At 35.3% G+C, this 27,663-nt stretch overlaps 1 protein-coding gene across 1 annotated transcript; it reads right to left on the bottom strand.

Annotated features, from left to right (window-relative positions):
* Nucleotides 1–2: 2 nt before the first annotated feature.
* On the bottom strand, nt 3–27,663 carry LOC145274683 (uncharacterized). Its single transcript, XM_080127463.1, has 6 exons — nt 27,401–27,663; nt 15,666–15,944; nt 12,334–12,417; nt 7,679–7,816; nt 4,929–5,015; nt 3–286 (listed from the first exon to the last, which is right to left on the bottom strand). Exons 1-6 carry the CDS (start codon nt 27,531–27,533, stop codon nt 3–5), a joined length of 1,005 nt encoding a protein of 334 aa, XP_079983589.1. The 5' UTR covers nt 27,534–27,663.

Here is a 27,663-nt window from a genome sequence, read left to right as displayed (position 1 = left end):
ATTTATTCAAACCCGAGCACTCTATTTTCATACGGATAGTTACTTAACAGCAAGTTATTGTTTTGTTTGTTACTATCTTGAGGCAAATTTGGGTCCTTTGTGCTAGTCGGAATTCCATCCACATTATTTCCTATCCGAGTACATAGCGGTGCTATGCCAATTTTCATTCCAAACAATTTGGTGACCTTAAAGCAAATTTTAAAGCCGGACTTGGGAAGACGTGTCCATGTAATCTTGAAGCAGATCTTTCCTTTTATACACAGATCAGCCTTGTTCTTTCTAATACCTGTTTAAGAAAGCATATTATAAAATACTTGATTAATAAACTTTGAAACGGAAATTTATTTTAACAAATAATATAACAAATAATATAACATAATACATACAAATATCAAAGCATAATAATTAGAGAAAGAAAAAAAAGCATCATTTACAAATACAATTCGTGACAGTGAATTCAGTTACAATTCTTGGTATAAATGATTAATTGGTTGCAATTATGTCTTTTTTAAACATTTTCTTTAATACGTGGACGCAAGCGTTTGTTCTGAAGCTTACTTGCTACGAGATAATACACAATAATTAATTTTTTTCAAACTGCTAAAATAAATTGGGTTATCTAATTATTCTGTTTTTTTTTTAAATAAATATTCACTTAATTCGCTTTGGAAATATTTTTTTTAATGTGATTTATATAGTTTTCAACCGAAAATCTTGTTTTATTTAAGCTTTACTTAAATTTTCATTTGGTATTGTCAGTTATTATTGTCCAGTCAGCACGGGGAGCGTTTCCGCCTACAAAATCTTTACTTTGGAATATATCAAACGATTTCTGATAAATCCCTTAATTACACAACATGAGAGGTGTTTCTCCCCTTTTTGTTCATTTTATATAGAAAATAGTATTAGATGTTAGTAGAGTTCTGATTCGTCTTTTAATTCAAGTCTTGAAATGAGAGCAAAAGTGGAGACCCCCCCTCTGTCTGGAGGCGTATTACACTTGACCGCAACACTATCGCAACACTAAATATGAATTTGAAGAAGAGGAATATAAGACGATTATAATAGGCTGACGAATAAATTTCAAATTATGAACAAACAGACTTTCTTGACCTAACCAATATATATATATATATATATATATATATATATATATATATATATATTCCTTTATACTTTATCATTGCATATTAAACTTCTTCTTTGTAGTTTTTCTTCTATCTTTGATTCCTACGATGAAAAAAATTGGTAAAACATACGTTTATGTTTTAGAGAATTTACTCAGCCAGTGCTTAATATTGTATGTCTCCATGTGTGTCTTAGGAGTCAAAACTTTGAACATATTTCGGTGAGTACCCGGAAAAATAAACGTGCTGATAGTTTTTTTTAATTATGTTAAAACGGGATTTTTAATTATCTCAAAATGGGATTTTTAATTATCTCAAAACGGGATTTTTAATTATCTCAAAACGCGATTTTTAATTATCTCAAAATGGGATTTATAATTATGTCAAAACGGGATTTTTAATTATCTCAAAATGGGATTTTTAATTATCTCAAAATGGGATTTTTAATTATCTCTAAATGGGATTTTTAATTATCTCAAAACGCGATTTTTAATTATCTCAAAATGGGATTTTTAATTATGTCAAAACGGGATTTTTAATTATCTCAAAACGGGATTTTTAATTATCTCAAAATGGGATTTTTAATTATCTCAAAATGGGATTTTTAATTATCTCAAAACGGGATTTTTAATTATCTCAAAACGGGATTTTTAATTATCTCAAAATGGGATTTTTAATTATCTCAAAACGGGATGTTTAATTATCTCAAAACGCGATTTCGTTCTAAACTAACACGTATACTTGTTTACATTTCTAAAGCAGGAAAAGAAATTTGGTAAAAGTAGGTAACAAAAAGTAAAAATAAAGAAAGCGTTAACTCTAAATTTTTACACGAAAACCCCCAGGCATTAGCTTTTCAATATAATCACTAGAAATATAACTATTCTCTACTTTTACATAAAATCTCTTTATTACGAACGACTTACTAATAAAATTCTTGAATCCACGTAAATCAAGTCAGTTTTATATTTGTACGTGGATGGACGAGTAAAATATTGTGAGTGTCCAACGTTTAATGTTTAGAGTCTTTGAGATATCAGACAAAGGTTGGATTCTTCATAACTTAATCAAGTCTTCTTATCAATAGGAGTACAGTTTTCTATTCTAATCATTAAGTAATTATTTGCCTCTATCTTTCAACTCATAAGAGTAGTGGTGGATGGGCAGAAATTAGAAGCCCACAGTATTAATGCTGAAGTCCCTCAGGCGTCCATTCTGGGCCCAACTGTCTTACTGATCTACATTAATAATCTTCCAAACACACATGCCTAGATCATTCGTTGACATTTATGCTGATGACGCTACCATCTATGGCAACACATCAAAAGTTGTAAATGACAAAGTTCTCTCCGATTATCTCTCCACTGATCTTTAGTGCGTGATACAACGGGGGAAAAGGTGTCTGGTTACTTGTAATACATCTAAAATCAAGCTTCTATATTTACATCATCAACGCTCTGATCCACATCTGACATCAATTGAAATGGATGGCTCTCGTCTTGGGGAGGCTCCATGTTTTGACAAGCTTCTGGGCTTGACCTTTACTCCTGATCTGAAATGGAACACGTACACCAAATCTGTTGCCAAGGTCACTGGAAAAATGTCGGAATCCTTTTACTGCTCCAGTAGATATCTCACTGCTTATGCAAATCTCTAAGCCAAGTACGTCCAAGGATGGAGTACTGCTGACACATCTGGGCAAGAACTGCTAAAAACAGCTTATCCTGCCTTGACAGAGTACAAAATAGACTTCGTAGCTTAGTGGGAGATTCCACTTTCTCTTCCCTGCAATCTCCATCTCACAGAAGAGACGTTGCGAAACTGTCTTTGTTCTATCGTTATTTCCATGGCAAGTGCTCGTCTGAGCTCTAATCTTTGCTCGCCTCGTCAATCTTTCATGAAAAACACACGTCTAGCTGAAACCACTGTCGATAATTTCCCCCACTCTTTATTTTTCCATTAAAAAAGGCTTATTTCTTAGAACTGCACCCCTGCGGAACTCTCTTCCGTTTCCATGTTTCCCACTTGACTACAACTTGGATGTTTTCAAGTCCAACATAAACAAATTCCTGATAAACCGCCCCCATAAGTAATCCAATTTTTCAAATCTCCATTACTAACGATTACTACGATATTATCCCATTGATTACTGTACACGCAATAACCCTTATCCTCGAGTGGCCTCCGGGCCCAGGTAAGTGGTGACTTCCATGTAAGAAAAAAAAACTCTCTGTTCATTTTGAAAGGATTGCAAAATAGAATCCACTTTAATAGGTTCCGGCCTGGAGGTATCAATGGGCTCCTTTTACGGCTTCTCACTAATCATTATAATAAAAAATTGAATAGTTGCCGTACATCTACATAGATATACATATCTAACCATCGATAATTAAGGCATAAACACCCTTTCAGATTAGGAAGAAAACAACTTCAAACCTATTTGGATCTTTGAAAATTTAAAGATCGCACACACAAACGCACAGACACACATACACACACACACACACACACACATACACACACCCACACACACACACACACACACACACTGTTAATAATTTTATCGGAAATAACAGCAGAATATATCCCGCAAATCCGATATATATATATATATATTTTTATACAAAATGAATAGTGTCTTTCAAAATTCTCCTCCTAAATTCCCCTTAATAAAATTATTACCCGGCTAACAACCTCGGTACATACACCTGTAAACACAGAAAATAATTTCCATAATATTTGATGATAATCACAGATATATGAAAATAATACTTCTCATATATGCATGCCATTACTGATATACATTTATTTTAAAATGCAGTTATGATATAAGTTTTGAGAAATTAAATGTATACTATACAAAATAATCTGCTAATATTTGATCTACCGAATTCTGAGGATCCCTTTACTAATTGTAATCCAACACAATTAACCTGGACTCTATTAAATCGGTAGATCACATATTGAAAGAGCACTAAATAAACATAAACACACACGCGAAGACCCAAATGAACACACACACACACACACACACATATATATATATACATATATATATATATATATATATATATATATATATATATAACTTTGTAATATGAATATATATCTACTAGCTGTGTATACCAAGCGAGTAAAAATATATTGCCGTGCGAAGGTTTTAGACACATACTACTTAAGGTATGCCAAATATCCTAAGTTGTTGTGATTTCCCTGAAAGTTGATTATATCTTGGATTTTTAAAAGCAAAAGCTATAGTAATCTTTATCTATGAAATTGAAACAGAGAAATAAAATCTCATAGATTAAAGGGAAATAGCTTATAGGTTAAATGAAAACTTATTTCCATTTTTAAACCAAGGTGATGTTAGTTATAATAATAATTCAAAGCTATCTCAAAATCATCTATTCACGAAGCCACCACATGCTAAACAGTCACTATTTTGTGTTGCACCTCATTTTTATTAGTTGCCCAATAAAAGATTTTTTATTGTATATACACGCTCGTTTTATTTATCTCTTAATCTGTCCTCAACAGTTTAAATGTAAGGACTTATGTCAATGATTATCCTTACTTTCAAAATCCCAATACATTCCTAATTTAAAACCCCGAAAAAAAAAACTACTGTGCTCCTATTACAAATCTTCGTCACTTTCATATGACTATTCGCAAAAACACAACAAAACAGTACATATTGAATGGTATATGCCTATTCTTCCGTTGCGTTCGTTTTCTCCCAATTCGTACCTGTAATATTCTAAATTATCTTCTTATTTGCTTTTTGTAATTTTTTTAACTTACCAGATTCGTGGGACCAGTATACACGTCCGTTGATCGAAACTGATAATTTCAGAAGAGCAGGAAGTTCAAGTTTTGCTTTAAAGGAAACTGCAATATAATAAAGAAAAAAAATACTGATGAAAAAAATACTTATGTAACGACGACACAGTCAACATATGATGTGCTTCCAACGAACAAAAGAACTATTAGGTTGTTCGTAGAGAGAGATAGAGAGGTATGTGAAAAAGTGGGAGAGATAGAGACAGACAATAACGGAAGACATAGAGAGAGGGAGAGAGAGAGAGAGAGAGAACATGTCGAGATAATCTAATTGGGGTTTTTATTTTCGTTTTGTAAATTTAACTGGGTCTGTAAACAGAAAGGTTCTCGATTAAAAGCATCTTACAAGAAATCAAAGGATATGTAAGTAGATTGTGTTGTTTGTTCGCTAACAGAGAAATCTATTTTAAATTGAAATTTCGTTCACTAGTTAAATTTTAAATTCAACCTAAAATTGTGGCCCTCCTATATGTAGTCTATTCCACATTTTTGCAAAGTTTTTATTTTGAATTGTTAATTATTAAGATAAGGGCAAAGACAAAGGCTTTTATGGGAAGAACACGTTTTAAGTTAAAGTATGAGGAATATTTCAAGAAAAGATTAAACATCATTGATTGGATGAAGGAAATATTGTTTTATATATATATATATATATATATATATATATATATATATATATATATATATATAAAACAAGTATAACTCGACAATATATTTGAAAACTATGATGATGTAGGCTTCAGGAAATCATTTTAATTTGGGCAACAGACGAGAGTTAATTGCAAAGACACTTTCTTTTTCTAGGAAATGACACCTAATACAATCTGGGAGGTTCGTTAGGGCAATACAATATAATAAAATTACATCACAAAATGCATAAAAAATGCACTAATATAATGCCTACTTTCTTCTCCTTATATCGCACAATATACTAAGTCGAGGGTCATCTATTCAATGATTAATTTTTACTTATCATAAAGGGATTATATTGTTCGGTTGTTAATAAACAAATACACACACACACACGCACACACACATACATATATATATATTAATATATATATATATATATATATATATATATATATATATATATATTTGAATTAATAACATTTTAAATTTGAATCCCGCCTTTACGCTAAAATAGGTCGTGAACCCGAAGAGAGTTACTTTGTTTTTTCCTGTAGACGTTTCTCGGACTGTTGTTTTGTACTGGCACGGCAATTAGCTCCCCAAGGGAATAAATGTTATAACGATAGGCACGATAGAACCACTAAAGTGATTTGGGTTGACTTGACGTCGGCTATATTTGGACATCTCGGGTGTTCTTGGCCGGCGACATTTTATCGTCCTCGATGGCAGAGACCGTTTACTAAAGTTGAAAGCTGTATAAAATAAGCAAAGAAGCCATCTTTGATTATAAAAATGTTAAATTATTTATTCGATATTTGAGGATCATTTTAGATTCGCCGACTGCAGAGACATATCGATCGTGGGCAGCAGAAATTTCGACTATACCTGTATCTATCAATATAATTTAATTCTCCACTCTTTACTCATTGAAAAAGTGAGAAACATTATAAAAGAAAGAAAGAGAGAGAGAGAGAGAGAGAGAGAGAAGGAGAGATACTTTAACACACAGGTTTTGTTTTTATTTTAAACTAGCAGTCCAGCCCGGCTTTGTGGGCTAAGATTTCAAATGATTAGACCAAAATTGTTCTGAGTAATTTCCTAAAGACCGCAGAGGTCAATCTTTTAATACTTTGACCCAAATTTACACCCTTTAACATTTATTATTTTGATCTCAACTCAAAATACAAAGTTTTACCCATGTTCAAGTTACCTACATCTAAAATTTCAAGTCTTTAGACCCAAATGGGCGGAGGAATTCGGTAGAGTTTTCAAAGGTCAAATCGTTTAACTTTGACCACTTGACAGCCAAATTTCTGATCGAAACACGAATAAAAAGATTTCCCAAATCTCAATACTACTTATATCAAATCTCGAGTCTCCAGACCGTAAATTGACAGAGTTATTTCGTAGGGAAATGTACACACACACACACACACACACACACACACACACACACACACACACAAAACATTTTCATTTTGATAGATATATAGATTCCTTTTCCAGCATTTAAGGCTGATCTTTTAGGAACCTGCAATCCCGTATGATTTTGACATAACTGAATTCTATAAACAGTTGTTAATATGGGTGTGCTGAGAGCGTCAAGCTTTAAAAATGTGCATTCATTGAGATGTGTGTTTGGCATGAAGCTCGCGCGGAGCTCAAGGCTCCTCTAGAGGTTTTCTTCACCCATTGTTCCACAGCCTCGTTAATTTTAAATTCAGCTTTAAGTTGCACGATGTTTATCTCTATTTTCCTAATTTTATCACATCAATAAGGGGATGTCTATGTGCCTTGAGAATTTTTGCTATACAGAGACAAGCTATCTTAATAGAACAACTTTAGTAACACTATTCAGTCCATGTCAAATATTAGTGGATTCGTACTTTGCCTAAAATTTTAAATCCGGAAGTGAACATAATGGTAAAACCGGACCTTAGAGTGAGCTTGCAACTATTATTTGTGATAGGAACTAATACGCTAAGGTGATGTTGAACATCTTTTCTTCATAATCTGAATAAAGTATTAAAAATACATCATATAAGTAGTGCTATGCGTAGTAACTTCTTTACATATACCTTTGTATGATTTTTTGACCTTCAGAATTATCCAGCACTCAACCTCCAATCCTTTCAATGAACAGTGTTTCCTTGTAACAGTCGCTGTGATCTTATCCTCACGTATAGTTGTCTCACCTTGATCTTCGTCTTCTGCTTCTTGTAATTAAGATAAGAGAATTTTCAAAATTAATTTCATAATTTATGATTTCAATATAATTATTCCATTCAAATTTAAAAAAAAAACTTCTCGAATAACTTTTTCCATATAACTATTGTAAACTGTATTAAATTAACAAATATTTACTCATAATCTGCTGTATGTATTATGGTTGATTTTTTGTTTTTGTGTTACGGCATATCAACCCTTTTCAGGTTATATAATGCCGAATCCAAAGATTTTGAAGAAATTTTTTTAATAGAATATATTTATTGTTTTCAGTCGGTTTCTACTTAACCCATAGCTGGGACCCTAACAAGTACTACCACTCCGGGTCAGAGTGGACTTGGGAGCAATGGTAATTAAAGGGTGGCTCCACACTCCCCAAAACCCGCAAGCTGGGACCTCACCACTGGATATAGTTTAAGGTCATATCCAGGACCTGTATGTATTATATATATTATATATATATATATATATATATATATATATATATATATATATATATATATATATATATATATATGTGCATGTATTATATATTTATATTTATATATATATGTATATATATGCATATGATTTCATTCATGTAAACACAAAATTATCATAAGTCGCTACAATAAATTTATTGTTCCAATCTTAAAATCACCGTCAGATCACTATATACTTCTGTTTGACTCCAAGTAATAAAAAGGCTGTATTTTTTGTCCGACGATGCCCTTTAAAACTGAAACAGCAGATATGTTTTAGCGACTTATGTTTATTTTGTTTTCCTAAATTGAATAAAATAATATAATGCTATTTTAATTAAGCACTATATACAACTTCGTTTAAATTCAATGTTTTTTTAAACTTTTGGCTATTTTTATCACATTTCCTCAAATATATTTAAGTATATCTCTTAATGGGACAATACTGAATATATGATTTTTTGACACAATGTAAAGTATTTTATCTACAGCATATATAATAGAGTTAATTTATTTCCCCTCAAAATATAGCTATTAAAACTAAATCCCTGGACACAAAAGTGAGTACACCTCTTACGAAAAGTTGTCAATATTAACATACAACATGTCAACTCTTAACATTTTGTGAAGCCACTATCATTATCCAAACCTTCCTTTACTTTTCTGGGCCTCGAATTTACCAGAGCTTCACATGTAGCCACTGGAATACTCTCCCAATCTTCAATTCCGACGTTGTGGAGCCGGCGGATATTTTAGACTTTGCGCACCTCTACCTTATGCTTGGGGATGCCTGCCCAAAATATGGTCTATTGGGTTCAAGTCTGGGGTCATGCTTGGTCAGTCCATCACTTTTACCCTCACTGTCTTCAGTAAAGCAGTTGTTGTCTTGGATGTGTGTTTTGGGCCATTGTCATGCTTGAACACTGCTCTGCGAACCTATTTCTGGAGGGAGAGGATCATGCTCTGCTGCAGTATTTGACAGTACATGTTGGATTTCATGTTTCCTTTAATGAATTGTAACTCTCCAATACCCACAGCACTCATGCAGCTCAAGACCAAGACATTCACTCACCATGCTTGACTGTAGGCATGACACACTTATCTTTGTACTCCTCAACTTGTCGTCGCCACACATGCTTTAGGCCATCAGAACAAAACAAATGAAACTTCGTCTTATCTGACCATAGGATATGGTTCCCGTAATCTATGGGTTTTGTTGACATGCCTTCAGCAAACTGTTTGCGGGCTATCTTGTGTAGTGTCTTCAGAAAAGGCGTCCTCCTGAGGTGACAGCCATGTACACTAATTTGAGGAGTACGGTATTACATCCACCTCGCTCGCTAACATTTGAGTATGACACAAACTGGTATTTTAAAATATATTTTAAAAACTGGTTCTACTCTTCAATCTCTCTACAAACAAAAGTCCTTAAGTATTACTGTTTTTCATAGTATACCCATGCAGTAAACGTGCACTTATACTTTCTGTGTTTTGTTTACAAAGGCGTCATCAATTATCAAAACCCGAAGGCCACTCGCGATTAAGAGTTTATGGGTATACATTATTTATGGGATTATAGCGTAGTAATCATAAGTATTGGATATTTTGTAAATTTAATTACTTAAAGGGGCGGTTCATCAAGAACTTGTTTCAGTTGGACTTGAAGACAATAAGATTGTAGTCAGCTGGAAAGCAGTCAATCGGGAAAGAATTCCACAAGCGTGCAGTTATAAGAAAGAACTTTTGTTTATGGAATGTACGTTTAGGTTTAGGCAAAGATAAAAGGTGTGGGAAATTATTGATAGTGGTTTTGGCTAGGCGATTGTTTTTCGTGAAAGTTTGGCGAGGGGGGCATATATTAAAGCTCAGACGAGCACTTGCCATGAAAATAGCGATAAAGCAGAGACTGGCTTGCAACGTCTCTTCTGTGGGAAAGAGGTTGCAGGGAAGAGAAAAGGGCATCCCCCACTAAGCTACGAAGTCTATTTTGAACTCTGCCAAGACAGGATAAGCTGCTTGTAGTAGTTCCTGCCCAGGTGTGGCAACAGAACTCCATCAATTTTTTTTCGAAAAGGACTTTATCTATTCGCTATATATGCATTTTCCTTGTCTGCTACGCCAATGCTTAAATAAATAACTCTTACGAATTTGGCATGAAAACTTCTACGCTATCTACTTTTTAAGCTTACGCAGAGATTACGCCTATTATTTTTAGACCTACTTCTGTTATAGTGTGTGTGATTTCTCAAATATTACGTTCCACCTTCTAGCACTCGTGAAAGTGTCTACTAATGTTTCAGCATAATGCAACAATTCTGTCCAAACCTTCAATGTAAAACGTGTGTCATCTTGTACTTTAATTAACACATGAGCTGTACACAAGCCACATGGTCCGAAGTGCAGTGTTTTAATCTCTTATTTTCACTTTTAAACATCAGGCAATTCTTTAACTGATAGAAAAAAATAAATACAAGTGTAATTGTAAGAAAGATTATTTAATTGTTAATGACACAGTAAAAATTTGCTTGACCTTACTTGCTGAATTTTCCTTATTTTATATTACCAAATTGCCGGACCTAACCAAGTTTTGTACGGAATAGATTATAATGAAACATAATTACATTGCTAATAATATGGAACAACGTTATTAAAACAAAAATTGATTTATCAACTTAAGAAATGGAAATTGGTTTGCCCTTAAAAACAAACCGTATTCGTTAGAGTTTAAAACTCTCTCGGACCCCCACACCGTCCAGCACCGTCGGAAATGAACAAACAAACAAACAAAAATAAATTCGGGTCGGCATTTTTTTCTGTTTTAACAAAGGCATATATTACCATTACTCTTTCGTTTCAACACTACTTAGCATCTCTTGCTGCCACACGTACATCTAACTCGGTACAAGTGTCTATTTCTTCCTATCGCACGCAGGCCAGAGCCAGTCCATTCGCGCTTTTACTTTACACACCCATCGAATTCGATGTCGACTTTCTTTCTCCCGACCACATGGTGTCTTTTTTTTCTTTTTTCAGATGCAAGCCCGAGCCACTTACTAGTTTGCATAATGTTCGAAGGCAACTACTGCTGCTAATTAGTGTTGGGACGATTAATCGGAATCGGAATCGGAATCGGGAATCAGAAAACATCGGACAATTTGGGGGGCATCGGAATCGGTATCATAATTGGTATCGGAATCGGAAAAATCGATGCCTATGTTTGGATGCCAAAACGATTCTTTTAATTCTCTTTTTTTTATTTGATTTTGTTTAAAGTAATCTTCCATTGCTGGTGATGATGATAAAATAATAAATATTTATTGGTTTTAAATGTCCAGTAAAGCTAAAATCGATAGATCAACCTCCAGAAGTGCATTTGGACGTTTAGGAAAATATCTGCATATTTAACATGTTTTTTTTCTAAAAGAAAATCGGGGAAAATAACAATCTTATAGTTTAAATAATTACATATTTATAAAGAATCAGAATCGGAATCGGTAATTGTATCGGAATCGGGAATTTAGCATGGAATCGGTAATTGTTTCGGATCCGGAAAAATATGGGAATCGTCCCATCACTACTGCTTATATAATCGTATGCCATCCAGGTTCGGCTGTTGCTGATATCTTAATAAGCGCTCATATGCGCTCTGTTATATTACAGTAGAACCCTTAAATCAAAAATTATATAATACACATGTATATAATCTAATAACGTTATAAAAAAACACCGTAAGGCGAGGCAAATACCGTAATCGGGGCGCAGAAAAAACGTCGTATTCCACATTGTAACCTTCAAAAAACGTATTCTAGGGCTACCGTATCCCGGGGTTTTACTGTATGATATATATATATATTTTTTTTAATTATAAAGGTGTTTCCTTGTGAATAAAAATTACTGTTCTAGTTCCTTTAGTACATATTTTGGATTTAGGTCTGAAAATCCCTCTTACTTTTATACCTTTAATTAATATGGAGTAAAACTCTGGTTAGATAACTCAATATGTACGATTGGCTTATAAAAAAACAAGTAAAAAAACAAATACTTACGGAAAAACTTTGTCCACAATATTTTGCCGCCAATGTGACGAGACAGTATAATTCTCTCATTCAGGAATTCAGCAAAAAGGCATGCTATTATTTATTAAAGAAAAAATGTGAAATGAATGTGAAATAATTTTAAAAATATAAGTGAGCAAGACTTAAAACTGGTAAAAGGTATAACTAGTTTACTTACTGGACGTGCTTAAGGCAAAATGGCTGAGTATTATTAAATCTGCGTTAAATGTTGCATTAAATACAAATCCATAGTGATACCTATTACTCTTTAACTATGCATAAACGGATACTATAATATTTATTTCGCTGCACCGTTTCATTGTAAAGTTTCACACAAAAGTCCAGCCCGATCAGGCCAGTAGTTCCCAAGAAAAAAATTAGAGTAGAGGTGCTAATGTATTCACTCACCCCTGTTATTTTTATATTGTATCTATTAATCCCTATTATTACCTATTAAACCGTGACGATGCATCAAACAGATATCATGGCACTTAGTTCGCTACTCCCTTTCCTAAAAAATGTCTATACAAATCAGTCGAGTAGTTTCGGAGAAAAAGATGAACGGAAAAGAAAAAACAAAACAAATATTAATATAAATAACACACGTTCACATAAGTAATAATACTATATATATTCGTATTTGGGGGGTTTACGGCAAGTCAACAATCGTTCGGTGATTTATGCTTAAATAATATCTGTGTTTTTTGTATACAATTAAATTGTTGATTAATCTAAATTTAAACAGTTGTTTTTTTTTTTTGTTTTTTTTTTGTCTTTTTACTCAAAACCGATGGTCTTCACAAATAACCAGGCATTTAGTACTGGCCGGGCATATGTCTCTTTACCTTTGTGATTTCACGGAAATCGGGATCTCAACGTAATTATGGTTGTATTATTATGATTGTAAAAATATATTTGTATTAATCACTGTGGTATGATTATTTTTTATCACATCTTTTCTATTTTTACCGATTGTGTTTAGAATCCGGTACTTACAGGGGGGTGGGGTATGTATAGGAAAGCCTATGTGAAAGTTACCAAACTTTGCGAGTGAAGTAAATTGGATTACTCATTTCGAACTTACAACCAAGTAGTTAGCAATAATAATAATAATAATAATAATAATAATAATAATAATAATAATAATAATAATAACTCTATGACTTTAAGTCACCCCCCCCCAAAAAAAAACAACTTGCACCACACTTAATAGTCAACGATGGTCAAGGAGGAGGGAAAGACCGAGGAGCGAAAACGCTAAGCAAACATCCTGTAACAGAGCGCGTACAGCTACATGCAATTACCGAGCCGTGATCGAAATGACGCCCCGATGAGGAATGAAGAACAAGGCGTCTATAAAAAGAAGATAGCCCGTCGGAGAAAACGATCACGTTACAAACGCCGATGACGTTCGACTGGACGTTCGAGAAAACGATCATGTAAAAACGTCACAGCGGTAACGAGAGAATGAGAAAATAAATGTTTTTGTACAGTAAAAAAAAAGAAAGTTGAAGTTCTTTTCTATTCTTTGTCAGTTTTGTGACTGAGGCTACAACATGTTCGTTCCCGGACAACGTTACAATCCACGGGGTAAGTGCGAAAAGGATTAGGACCTAAGTGTACTAATTGTCATCCAATATTTTGTGAACGTCATTGCTCGGCGCTAACGAGTAATCAACGCTAAACAATGTGCTGCATGACAAACTTAAATATTGTCGACAAAGATTACATGGGACAAAACACCAGGTTCGAATCAATGGAAAGTATTCGTAATTACTTGTAACGAAAACCTACCGATTCTGCTTTCAGCTGGGGAAATGATAAAGACACCGTTTGACATAGTGTTTCATCCATAGATACCTAAATACTTGAAAGTTTTCTAAATTGCCCTCACATTTAAACAACATTAAAGAGCAACACTGAGAAACAAATTTAACTTTAGGAAGTGTCGAATTAGGTAGAGTGAAAATAAATAAGTGTATTCTGACAAAAATAATATTTTTTATCTCTGCTTTGTGTCACAGGATTGATTCCGATTACAATTCTTTTACGAAATTTGAAGGCAAGATATAAACGTGGGAAACAGCTTTTTACAGCAAACAATTTATTTTTCATGGCAACCTTGAGTTTTCGAATGAAGCAAATCCAAGTTGACATCATCATAAATAAGAGACAAAATTTACCAAGATACAACAGTCTAACATGAAAATCCGAATAACAACTCAATCTATATCTATAAAACTGGAAGTGTCTGTCTTTCTCTGTGTGTCTGTTTGTGTGCGTTTCCCTACGCAATAACTCTATCAATTTTCAGTCTAAAGACTCGAAATTTGATATACAGGATACTGAGATTTGGGAAAACATTCGTAATCTGTTTTCGTGCAGGAATTTGGCTGTTAACCAGTCAAAGTTAAACGATTTGACCATTGAGAAGTCTACCAAACTCTCCGTCAATGTAGGGTATAAAGAATTAAAAGTTTAGATATATGTTCCTTGGACATGGATCTAACATAATAACTTAATTTGAGTCCAAAACAATAAATGTTATTGTGTCATAATAGGGGTAAAAGTTAAAAAGAATTTGACTGCTGAAGTCTTTACCAAATTACTCAGACAATTTCTGGTCTAAACATTTGAAATATTGCATAAAGGGTCTTCAGAGATAGAACAAGCCTTTTAATCGGTTTGGGTCGAAAATTTGATCAACTAATATATAAATATATGTATGTATGTTTGCGTGTCTGCCTAAAACTTTCAACAGAGGCGACAGATTTTCACAAGATCAATATTGTTTTGAAGCTCGACCCTTCAGACGACAAATACCGAAAAATTGGCTAAAAACATTAATTTATCCACCCTCAACTGCGCACTGTTCTACAGGGAGAGGTCGCTTTTTTCACTAATATTTTTGAAAGCCATTCCCTCTTTTCGATTGTCTAGCCTTAATTAACACCTACGTCATTTCTGGTTTTTCCCCGTTCTTTTTCTCCTTCGCGGTACGGGTTCGAGCCTGCCTTCCTACTACCTCTTTTTCTTTTGATCAACTTACAGCTCAAAACAGCAGGGCAACGCCGGGCACCCATGCTAGTATTATATAAAGTTCACAATTCTATAATATATTAGCTGAGTAAATTAGTTGAGCTTGTAGAGGGATGCTCGCCGCCCAAGAGACGCTGCATGAAATAATGCAGCGTCCCCACGACCCCGAAGGTTAAGGGACTTGTGGAATGTATTAGTCGATTTAATAAAGCAAAAACATGCTTTAGTGTTAATAGGTTTAAAACGTTGAATTTCCAATGAAATGAATTTAAGGCGAAACTTACTGCTCTCGCTTGCAACTTTTGACTGACAACATTTTAAAATGTTTGCATCCCAAATACAATTCATACCAACGATGTCGTTTATGAAGGAATCAACGACGGTTTTAGATATCCCCTCTTCGTCTGTCAGGGTGTCGATTTCTTTAACTTTCAAGGAGGACATGTATTGAACACCATTTTTCTTGAGGCTTTCAACAAGAGCGTGATCTTTTAGCAGGGTCTTCTCATATAATATGTCTGGCACTGCGTTGTCAAGAAACTGCTGGGCAAAAGCTCGGTTTCCTAAAATGAAAACAAAGAAAATAAAAATATTACTTTTCTCTTTACTTTTTACTCTTATAGATAAACTTTCGTCAGCTTTCCCTTAGAAATTTTATGTGTCTTGGGCAGATGTCTAGTAGGTGGTTTCGTTTATCAGATGGATGTTAACATATGTCAGATTATATTTCACGCCGAGGACATTTTTTCTTCAATATCTCATTACATCTATATTCAAAATAATCGTAAATAGTTAAAAAAAAAACCAAACAAACAAACAAACAAACTATTAGCTTACTTCATCTTTCACTTACTACTAAACTACCTATACTATCTTTCATTTATTGGTAATTAGCAGAATTTTTTAAAATTACATTTTCACCCCAAACAAGGCAAATTGCCATTTTGGTGTAGGGGGCTACTATCAGGGGCTACAACTACTGGCGTACTATGTAGGGATTTGAGCAGCAAGATGTCGGTTCACGTTACACTTGAACTCCTGCATGTCAGTACATTTGGAGAAGCAAGGGCCTGGAATGGAATTGCAGCGTCCAACGGTCCTGGGAAAAACTACTGGAGTAGAAAAGTCTTTTACATCTAGGGATCTCTACTGTGTGGGGGTGGTATTTAGCTGCCTGCCGGGTTGGTCGAGGGTGTCTACGTCCTAGGGGCACCAGCGTCTGCAGTTCGCCAGTGCATTCACCATTAAAATACTTGTAGAACAGGCAGAGGGATGCAATATTTCATTAATGGGACAGAGGCTTAGATGCCAATTAATGGGCCTATCAGATTGGCGACTGTCTTTTGAACCTTGTCTAGGAGCGAGAGACTAGTAGAAGATGCACCAGCCCAAATGTGACAGTAATACTCCATACATAGGCGAATGGTGGCCTTATAGAGGTACAGGACACTTTCGGGTGTTAGTAGTTTTCTAGCACGGGAGAGAGACCTTACGTCCTTCGCAGCGGTCCTGACAATACCTTCAATATAATTGTTCCAACTCATGTTTCCTGTGAAAGTTAGGCGAAGATGTTTGAGATAAAGACTATGTTTGAGATAAAGAGTCATTGATCATTGCTATTAGTGGCAGAGAAGGTTTCTTGTAATTATTGAAGGAAACCAGTTTAGTCTTGGTGGCATTGAATGTGACCATGCATTTTTGTCCCCATTCCACTACAGATTGGAGGTCATCCGCTAGTGTTTCTGCCATTTAGATATGTGTTCATTTGTTTTCCTGTCGTTCCTGTTATAGAGTGTTGTCTCATGAGCATATATACCCATCTCAGAGGCAGTTTTGTCGGGGAGGTCATTTATAAATATTAAGAACAATAGAGGTATTGTTTAGATGTACGACCGTTGAGGACCTGGATTTTTCTATTATCTAAGAAGGATTTAATTATGTAAAGTATTCTACCAATAATACCGTATGATCTAATTTTCCTGAGGAGACACTCATGCCATACCCTATCCAAAGCCTTAGATATATTTAGAGCTACCGCTCTGCTCCCCCCCGCTTTCCCGCTTTGTCCAGTGAATGGTATATAGTTCAGAGATTACAGTTAGGATGTCTGCGGTGGAACGGGCATGTCTAAATCCATATTGTTGGTCAGTCAGAAGTTTAGCATCTGTAAGGTGATGGAATAGGGTTCGGTTAATTATGGTCTCGAATATTTTGGCGAAAAGTTGGAGGAGACTAATGAGGCGAGAATTTGATGTCAGTTCTATTGCCAGAATTCTTGAATACTGGTACCACGGAAGCATATTTCCAACAACCTGAAAAATAAGATTCATTAAGGCATTTGTTGTAGAGTTTGGAGAAGACTGGAGCTACTTCGGCTGAGCACTTTTTAAATAGCATAACTGGGATGAGATCGGGTCCAAATGCTTTTGAAGTGTCAAGTTTTTTTTATGATAGCAGGCACCTGAGCAGAGGTGATTTTCAGATCGTCTAGTCTGGAATCTGTCCGCAAAGGAAAGTCAGGTAGGAGGTGGTTAGAGGGCCCAGTGTGGTGTTTGAGGCAAACTGACGGGCAAGTATGTTAGCTTTCTTGGTTACTGAGCAAACAACCTCGTGATTGTTAGTTAGAGGGGGAATTGTTGATTGCCCATTATTTACTACACTGTTGTAGATTTTCCAGAAGTCACGAGTTCCTACTTTCTGTGCTTCGATGCGTTTTTTAGTGGTTTCCGTAAATTCTCTCTTAGCTGTCGCTATTTTTTTCTTAACGTTACTTTTAGCTACTATATACTTCTGTATGTTTGAACTGGACTTATGTCGGTTAAATCTGCTGTATGCATGCTCCCTTTGAGCAATGGCAGCTGCGCAAGTAGAAGTAAACCATTGGAGAGAGTGGAGCTTGCTATAAAATTTCCGCATAGGAACATATGCTTCAATTGCCGTTTTGAACCATTCAGTGGTCTCATTTGCGCACTGTTCAGCAGGAAGAGAAAAACTATTTCCCCATGGAGCATCTCTGATAAGATCTTTGATGGCTTCCCAGTCAGCATTTTTATAATATCTCGTTGTTTTTGAGCACTGGTCTTCAGTTTTTGGTCTAGAGTTTAGGGCGATTTCGACCATTATCACTGCATGATCAGTGTACCAAAGTGGGCTGTCAGCATTAGTTATACAATCATCGGGAACTGTGGTCAGAAACAGATCTCGAAGTGATGCGTGTTGTTCTTGCTGGCCAGGTAAACGGGTTGGAAACGTAACATTTTGTGAGATATAGAGAAGCTATGAGTTGTGCTGCCCGCTGCATCTGTGTAAATAGAGAATCCAAGCCAGTTTTGTGGTGGATATAAGGTCACCAAATACATTTATTGTGCGCTAGTTTCGAGGGAGAGTGTGATACCGTGCATTGTTTTATATAAAATGCTTCTCATGATATTACAGAAACTTATTTAAAAATATAAAATGATCCAGTTTTCAGTAGTGTATTTTGCTGATTAATATTGTTTGTTTAAAACGGTCATGAGGTAATTCTTAATTTTTAATGTACGATCAAATTTAAATCCATCTTACATTTTTTAATCGTAACTATATTTTGTTTCAGTTGTTATTGGAAGCAGTAGCTGTCGTGTAACAATGATATGATTTTCTCTCAATTCTATTTTCTATTTTCTGTTTTTATTATATTATTATATAATTTGATATTACATATTTTGATACGATGCAACTATAATTACTTTTTAATATACTTGTAAAAGATCCGAAATGATTATCAAGATGACTTATAGTAAAAATAAGAAATTGAAACAAGAATAAAATTTCTAGAAAATATAGAAAACGTATTCTGCACTCAGGTGGAGTTTTTACATATATTATCATCAGTGATTACGCATTGCTTATGCATTGATACAGTTGGTATTAACTTTTAAAAATTTTTCTTTCTTTAAAGATTGTAACGCTAGGTATGGGGCAGCCAAACCAGCTGCCAACATTGCCCTGCTTTTTATCGAAACAAACCGAGAGCTCTTTTTAGTATCCTCGTTGTTCCCTTAAGCGTAATTGTCTGGATCTCTTTTGCATTTGGTTCACCAGGAATATTAGTTAGGTAGGACTTCAGGTTCTTCTTCATAAACCCTGTGCCACCTGTAATAACTGCTATGATTGATATCTCTCGAAGATTCCAGTTTCTTTTCATATCATACATGAGACCTTGATATTTGGTCTGTTTCTCCATTTCAGCTCTGTTCAGACCTCCATCATTAGGGGCACTCATTTCAACCAAGGCTGCCACTCTCTCTGACTTATTCCATATTATTATGTAAGGTTTGACAGCAGCATTTTCAAGGTAGGTGGCTGTAGGGATTACATGGTCGTAACGTATGATATATAAGCCATTTCCAATTGTTCTTTAGGTTGATGCTCCCAGGATTTGCTGCTACATTTGATGTTTAATTTAAAAAAAAATGAACTCACAGTTTGAGTGAAAACATGTCTCCTCAGATTTTCTCCACCACTTTAATTTAAAATTGCAAACCATTTTTCGTTATCCTGACAGTCTAGGATTGATTTCTCTCTAAAAACGTCCGTTGGTATTCTTGCTAATTTCATTGACAATAAGCATCACTAAGGTTCCTAGACTCTCACACTCTTCAAGTGTATGTTCTGATCATTGCTTTCTTTCCATCTAAAAGTAGTACCAGCCGAGATGTCTGCCGCATTTTATGGGAAAAGACGTCATATTATGTAGTTTCTAATAGTTTCACTTTTCTTGGGCTCGTGTGCTCAATCGATGCATTTTCATTCGTTCCATTTCAAATTAAGTATTCTTAAGTTAAGTGGAGCGATTTTTTTTGGATGTTTTTTTTTTTCGAATTTAAAGTTTTCCTTAAGATTTCGGTTGCTCTTTCCCGTCTGCTGTATAGTCTCAATCGTTATTTTTGGTCGCATATTTCTCAAAATATTTCTATTATTTGTCCTCATCAGAAGATATTACTCACTGACAACAACCAATGCTGTTCATTAGATTATTATTATTGGCTCACACGGAGCTTTCACACAGGTCATCAAAGATCGCATTGAATACAGCCTGTGGTGTTCCGTGGAAGCTGAGTGACAACAAGTCTCCCCAGATTTTCCAGTACTATCCACCTCTTTCGATATAATTTCCAAATAAATTTGCATTATCGCAACAGCTGCTTGTCATTGAATTCTCCTTGGCAGTGGCCATTAGTGTTTACTGGAATTTTAATGACCACAAGCCTCCCCAAGTTCTCAGTTCTCTTCGCACATACATTGAAGGTCTGGTCAGGGCTCACTCATCGGTCTTTCCTCCTTGACTACTTGGCTATTTGTTCTCAATTTTGTTTGGGGGGAAGGGGACAGCGATGTGGTAATGGGGGATAAGGGTGAGGTTAGAGAACTTATAGATATGCAGCTTCAATGTTCTTGGTTCCATGCAACGCTTTATGTTTTGTCTCTGTAGCAGTTTGTCTGGTCTATGCTTGTGGTTCTTATGTGTTAGCTTCCACATTCAAGGGTTTTCCTTAATATTTCAGCTGTTTCATTATTGTTGTTCGTTGTATTTTTCCAGTCATGCCCCTGATCCCTATTTCCCCCGTTCTTTTTTCAAAGTTTTCCGGGATTTTTCCTAGTGCTCCTACTATTATAAGTATTATTTTGATTTTCTTCATCTTTCACATTCCTTTCAACTCTCTGACTAGCTCTGTGTATTTGCTCCGTTTCTCCTTTTCTTTGATATTCACCCTGGGCTTAGCTGAAAAATTCTTCATCTTCTTCTCCTTCTTCTTCCTCTTCTTCTTATTATTATTATTGCTGTTGTTGTTATATTTATTTCATATGAAATTCCCGAGAATACCTACGTCCTCATTTTGCACTACACCTTCAGGGTCACGTTTGTACCATTTGTCCATCAATTGGATTCCAAACTTTTGGCACAATCTCTAGTGCAGATTTGTACAAACTTGGTCATGACGAGATGTGTACTCTTCTGGAGAAAGTATAGAACACGCACTAACAATATTATTATTATTATTATTATTATTATTATTATTATTATTATTATTATTAATAATAATAATAATAATAATAATAATAATAATAATAATAATAATAATAATAATAATAATGACAGACTCTACGGCGAGAGAGAACTGGTTTGTATAGAAGACTGTGCGGTGAATGACACAATAAAAAGAACTAGAAAAATACATAATGCAAAATACTAAAAGGATAATTATGGCAGCAAGAGGCATTGAAAAGATCAATACAACCGAAAACAGAAAGACGAAGGATAAAACGATAAAAAGAAAAAAAAAACAGGAAGAGAAATAACTACAGGGAAGATTCATAAGAATGATAAAAGATGAGAATAACGAGAACACATGGACATGGATGCGAAAAGGACACTAAACTGAGAAACTGAATTCATAATAACTGCAGCACAAGATAACTCGATCAGAACCAACTACACCAAAGCAAAGATCGATAAAACACAAGAAAACAGCAAATGCACACTCTGTGGACAAATAGACGAAAGGATAAATAATATAGTACGCGAATGCAGCAAACTGACCCAAAAAGAATATAATAATGCAGGCACGATCAAGTAGGGAGGGCAGTACACTGGGAATTATGCAAACAACTGCATCTCGAATGCACAGACAAGTGGTACAAACGGATGAACTCATACTGGCAAGAATACAATATGTCGTACTAATTAACAAGAAATAAAGGTTTTGTCAAATCGCAGACTTTACTGTCCTAGCTTACAACGGGGTAAATATCAAAGAAAAAGAGAAACGGAGTGAATACATAGAGCTAGCCAGAGTGTTAAAAGGGATTTGGACGATGAAGAAAATCAAATAGTACCTATAATAGTAGGAGAGCTAGGAACAATTCCGAAAAGAAAACTTTGAAAACAGAATGGGAGAAATTGGAAGCAGATTAATGGTAGCAAAAAAAAAAAAAAAAATAACGATAATAAAAACAGCTGAAATATTAAGGAAGACCCTTGAATGAGGAGATTAATACACATGAGTCACATGCGCGAGCCAGAGAAACTGCTTCAGAGACAAAACATGAAGAAGCGTTACATGGAACGAAGAACATTGAAGCTGCATATCTACAAGTCCTCTATGGCCTCATGCTCTGATCCATCATCTAATTTCTCCATCACCGCCCCCAAAAGAGTGATGCCGGATAGTCGAGAATGGTCAAGGAAGGTGGAAATATCGAGGAGAGAGAACTGAGACGTTGGGGAGGCTTATTGCCACTCAAATTTCAGTGGAGATCAATAGCTGCTGACACCGAAAAATCAATGGTAAGCAGCTGTTGCGATAGCGAACATTTTTGCGAATGTTATCAGCAGAGGTAGGGAGTACTGGAAATATGCTTCTAGAGAACACCACAGGTTGTTTTTAAGGAGATACTTTTGATGACATGTGTGAAAGCTCCCTGTGAGCCAATAGGAAAAGAAACAAATCCACGGAAGATTCATAAGAAAGACAAAAGATGAGAATAATGAAAACACCTGGACATGGATGCGAAAAGGGTATATAAATCTAGAAACTGAATCTCTAATAACTGCAGCACAAGATAACGCGATAAGAACCAACCATATCAAAGCAAAGATCGATAAAACACAAGAAAACAGCAAATGCAGACTCTGTGGACAAAGAGACGAAACGATAAATCATTTAGTAAGTGAATGCAGCAAACTGGCCTACAAGGAATACAAAACAGGCATGGCCAAGTAGGGAGGGCGATGGACTGAGAATTGTGCAAACAACTGCATTTTGAGCGTACAGACAAATGGTACAAGCATAAAACCGCAACATCACTTGAAAACGAGAACCACAAAATCCTATGGGACATGGACATAAAGACGGACAAACCCATTTAAGCAAGAAGACCAGATGTCGTAATAATTAGCAAGAAAGAAAAATCCTATGAAATCGTAGACTTTGCTGTCCCAGCTGACCACAGGGTGAGTATGAAAGAAAAGGAGAAACGAAGCAAATACACAGAGCTAGCCAGAGAGTTAAAAGGGATTTGGATGATGAAGAAAATCAAAATAATACCGATAATAGTAGGAGCACTAAGAACAATTCCGAAAAACTTCGAAAAAGGAATGCAAGAAACCGGAATCAGAGGAATTGCTGCAAAAATACAACGGCTAACGATAATGAAAACGGCTGAAATATTAAGGAAACCCCTTGAATGCGGAGAATAATACAAGAAGACAATATAACGAATAAGCGTTACAGAGAATGAAGAACACCGAAGCTGCATATCTACAAGTTCTACACCCCCATCATGCATCCCCCATTGTCTCATCACCGTTCATCCCAATAGAAAACTGATACCAGAGAGCCGAGAATGGTCAGAGAAGAATTAAAAGACCGAGGAGAGAGCGCTGGCCAGACCTCGGCTGGACAAGCGCGAAGAGAACTGGGACCCTGGGGAGGCTTAGTGCCACTCAAATTTCAGTATAAACCAATGGCCACTTCCAGCGAGAAATCAATGGTAAGAGGCTGTTGCGATGACGAATATTCATTTGCAAATGCTATCGAAGGAGGTGGAGAGAGCTGGACGCTGGGGAGGCTTGTTGACACCCAGCTTCCAGAGAACACCACAGGTTACCGATCAGATCGTTTGTTTACTTGTGTGAAAACTCCATGTGAGCCAATAATAATAATAATAATAATAATAATAATAATAATAATAATAATTGAAATTATAATTTATTTAATGTTCTTTTATAGTTTTAGCTCTTTCAACAGTGATTTTAAATTTTCTTTTTTAAATATAATTTTAAAACTTAAATATGTGTAAATAAATTTCTAATTTATAAAACCAATTTAGCAGATTTTGAGTAAGACTCAAATAGTAACACGTCTAACATATCGATATTAGTGCTTGCCGAGCCTATTTCTTAATTTGATCCAGGCTCTTTGTTATTTGAAGGAGCAAAATATCTGACCAAGAATGCATAAGTAGCCTGCCGATATTCACTCGCTAGAGCTTCTTAGGTGATTAGCAATAAACAAAACCCTACTTATAGATCGAGTAAGTCCTGCGTCGACCTCTTTGAACAGCACAGAAAAATAACTTTTAACATATAAGAGCAAGGTCATCCTAGCCAATTACGCTCAACACACTGTTGGTCTAATGTTGGTATGAAACAAACACTCAGGAGAACGACTTATTTTATTTAACCATTAGACACAAACACACCTATATATATATATATATATATATATATATATATATATATATATATATATGTGTGTGTGTGTGTGTGTGTGTGTGTGTGTGTTCGAAAATATAAGAACAACAAACATACACCCGGTGTCACCACCGTAAACAACAACACATCATCAGCTTTTACGGACTCTCCTCGGCCTACATTCGTGGCTGTATCTCGGAAAAGACAGACACAACAGAGGTTCAGGAGATCAACAAATAGGATCACATATTTTTCTCATTTTTTTTTTATTTGAAACCAAGTTGTTATAATCTTCTGTAATACATATATAAATATATAAAGCAACCTGTAAGATTGGCAGTATTTTGAAGCTGTTTCCACTGCATGTGTGTACGTGTTTTGAATAATGACAATCTTACACAGGAAAAAAAACTTCATCACCAAATTCACTCCTGAACTGAACAGAACCTAATACCATCACACAAAAACATGAAATGCAAGGTACACTCGCATGCACACCCATACACATACACATATACACACCCACACATAAATCAGAACCGACACATTAAAACACACACACACGTGCGCGCATACAACCATACACAGACATAACACCCCTATCTCTAATACAACACACTGAACAATACCAACCTTACTTAACCTCGAAACCAACAACACTAGGAGACACCTAGTACCATAGTATAATATATGTTCCAACACCTCGCTCCCTCCTCAGTCAGGGGAGGAGAACCCCCTCATGACTGAAACGACTATCTTCCCTTCTATCATCGCCCTCCCATACCTACACCCCCTCCAATGCCCCCCCTCTAGGGAACAAAATCTTTCCCACACTAGGAACCGATCCTGGGTCTGGCCATACCCACATAGGGAGAAAAATAAATAGAAACATTAAAAAATCCCCTATTTTAAATACACCCCTCTTTCTAAACAAACATAAGACTAAAACGAAAAATCACAATACTAAAATCCAAGAATCCAAAAAATAAATATCAAAATAGAATGAAAGCACCCCTACCCTTACTTCAGAAGAGCCAGCCCCCCCTCCCCACACATACACATTAGTAACGACCTCGGACCACAGCCGCCTTCCTAAGGAAGCAAATAACCCCAAAATACTATAAAACAATATACACATTCCCAAACCAATAAAAGCAAACACACACACACGCGCGCGCACACACACACACATAAACACACACGAACACACACACACATACACACACATACACACACCCTACCCCACCCTAAAGGAAAAAAAACACATTAGCAGAAAAAGATAGCGACTGACTACAGCGAGGTCAAAATCTCCCTGGACAAACCAAATAAAAAAAGCAATAAAAATTCAGCATACCAATGTATAATAAAGACCTAGAAGCCTCCACGCCTTGGAAAAACTTCAAACTAACTACGAAAATCGCCATTTTTACACATTTGAAAATAATTTCTGACGAGGACGCATCACAGACCGTCTGAAACGCGCGTAAACGATTTCAATGACTTAAAAACATTATTACAATGATCCAAACGTAATTCTCAATGAAAAACCAAGACACGGAATAATAAAATAATGTTAAAAAATACACATTGTTGGTGACTACTCCCTTATTTAAATATATATATATATATATATATATATATGCTTAAATAGATCGTTTAAAATTTCCTATCAGTTCTTGGTCTACAGACATGAAACCTAATATATAGGGTATTTGAAATCATGTGAAACTTTTTATTTGGGTATTAGCCGTGGAAAATCTGTGCAAAACTCTGAAAATCAAAAAAAATGAAATTTGCCAGGTGAATGTTGAACGATGGTATTACGAATATGCATTCGTAACGAATTGCTACTGGTTTATGTTTAAATGTTAGGCTTGCAGAAAATATGTCCCTATACCTCAGGCATTAACTTCGAAAGAAAAAATAAATCGTAAGCTAAATGTTTTGGTTTCGATTCCTTGTGGTGGCGCACGTCTCAATTTTTTTTTACTTTTTAAAATCATTACTACATATTGGGTTCAATATAATAATAAATACGGAATCTGTATTCAAAATATTATATTTTAGCGTATTTTACAACCGGGCAATGTAAGGCGCTCTGCTAGTATATATATATATAGCCATGTTTGATTTGTGCATAATTTTTTAAAAATTTCTCTCTGTACAACGTCGTGTGATTGCAAATTTCTAAGATGTCCACTGCTCCTCGCATTGAAAGGAGGGTAGTTTATTGCTAATCCATTTAGGCGCCTCTACCAGAGAATATTACAGGTATGGCATGTCTAATTTCCTCGCTGTAGGGGAAGACATTATTACTATGTATCTGTCAATAATTTCACACACTCTTTATCTGTGCTGAACCAAAACGTAGTATTCATAAACAAAGCTTTTTTCTTAGAAGTGTGGAACTCTCATCCGTTTGCCTATTTTCCGTCTGACTACAATTTAGTAGTCTTCACGTCCAACGTAAACAAATTCTTATAAACCGTCTCCTTAAGTAATCCAATTTACCAAATTTTGACTACTAACGATTACTAAGATATTATCCCATTGACTACCGTACATTCATTAACTCTTGTCTTCGAATGACCTGATAATTGGTGACCCTTATGTAAAAAAAAAAGTTTGAACAGACCGGAGTTTTTAACGACTGAAATATCGTAAAAAATGACAAACGAGAGAAAGGCAGTCCAACCTAATTAAATAGTATAACCTCTCTTGGTTTTGCACGGTAAAAACAAAGTAGGCGTTAGGAGAAACTGAGAAAATATCGTTTCTTACCTTGATCTACAATCTCTTTTATCTCAGGAGAATTTCTTTCGGATATTTCATTTATAATAACCGCACCAGTGCTGCTTGCAAACATATAGCATAGATGCAGTGTCGTCGTAAGGAATATCGTAAGCGTTTTCATATTGAGTATTTTTTCAGCGTCTACTCTTGCTCGGAAGTCAAAGTTTATTTAACATAAGCTGACAAAGTATAGTTGCCTCTTCAGTCAGTTTAGTTTCATTTTCCCTGCAACAAGGAAGTCGTCTGTACAA

This window comes from Euprymna scolopes, unplaced genomic scaffold (assembly GCF_053919585.1).
Source record: "Euprymna scolopes isolate OS-2025 unplaced genomic scaffold, ASM5391958v1 sca4, whole genome shotgun sequence".
Classification (NCBI taxonomy): domain Eukaryota; kingdom Metazoa; phylum Mollusca; class Cephalopoda; order Sepiida; family Sepiolidae; genus Euprymna; species Euprymna scolopes.
This window is presented reverse-complemented; position numbering and strand designations above follow the sequence as displayed.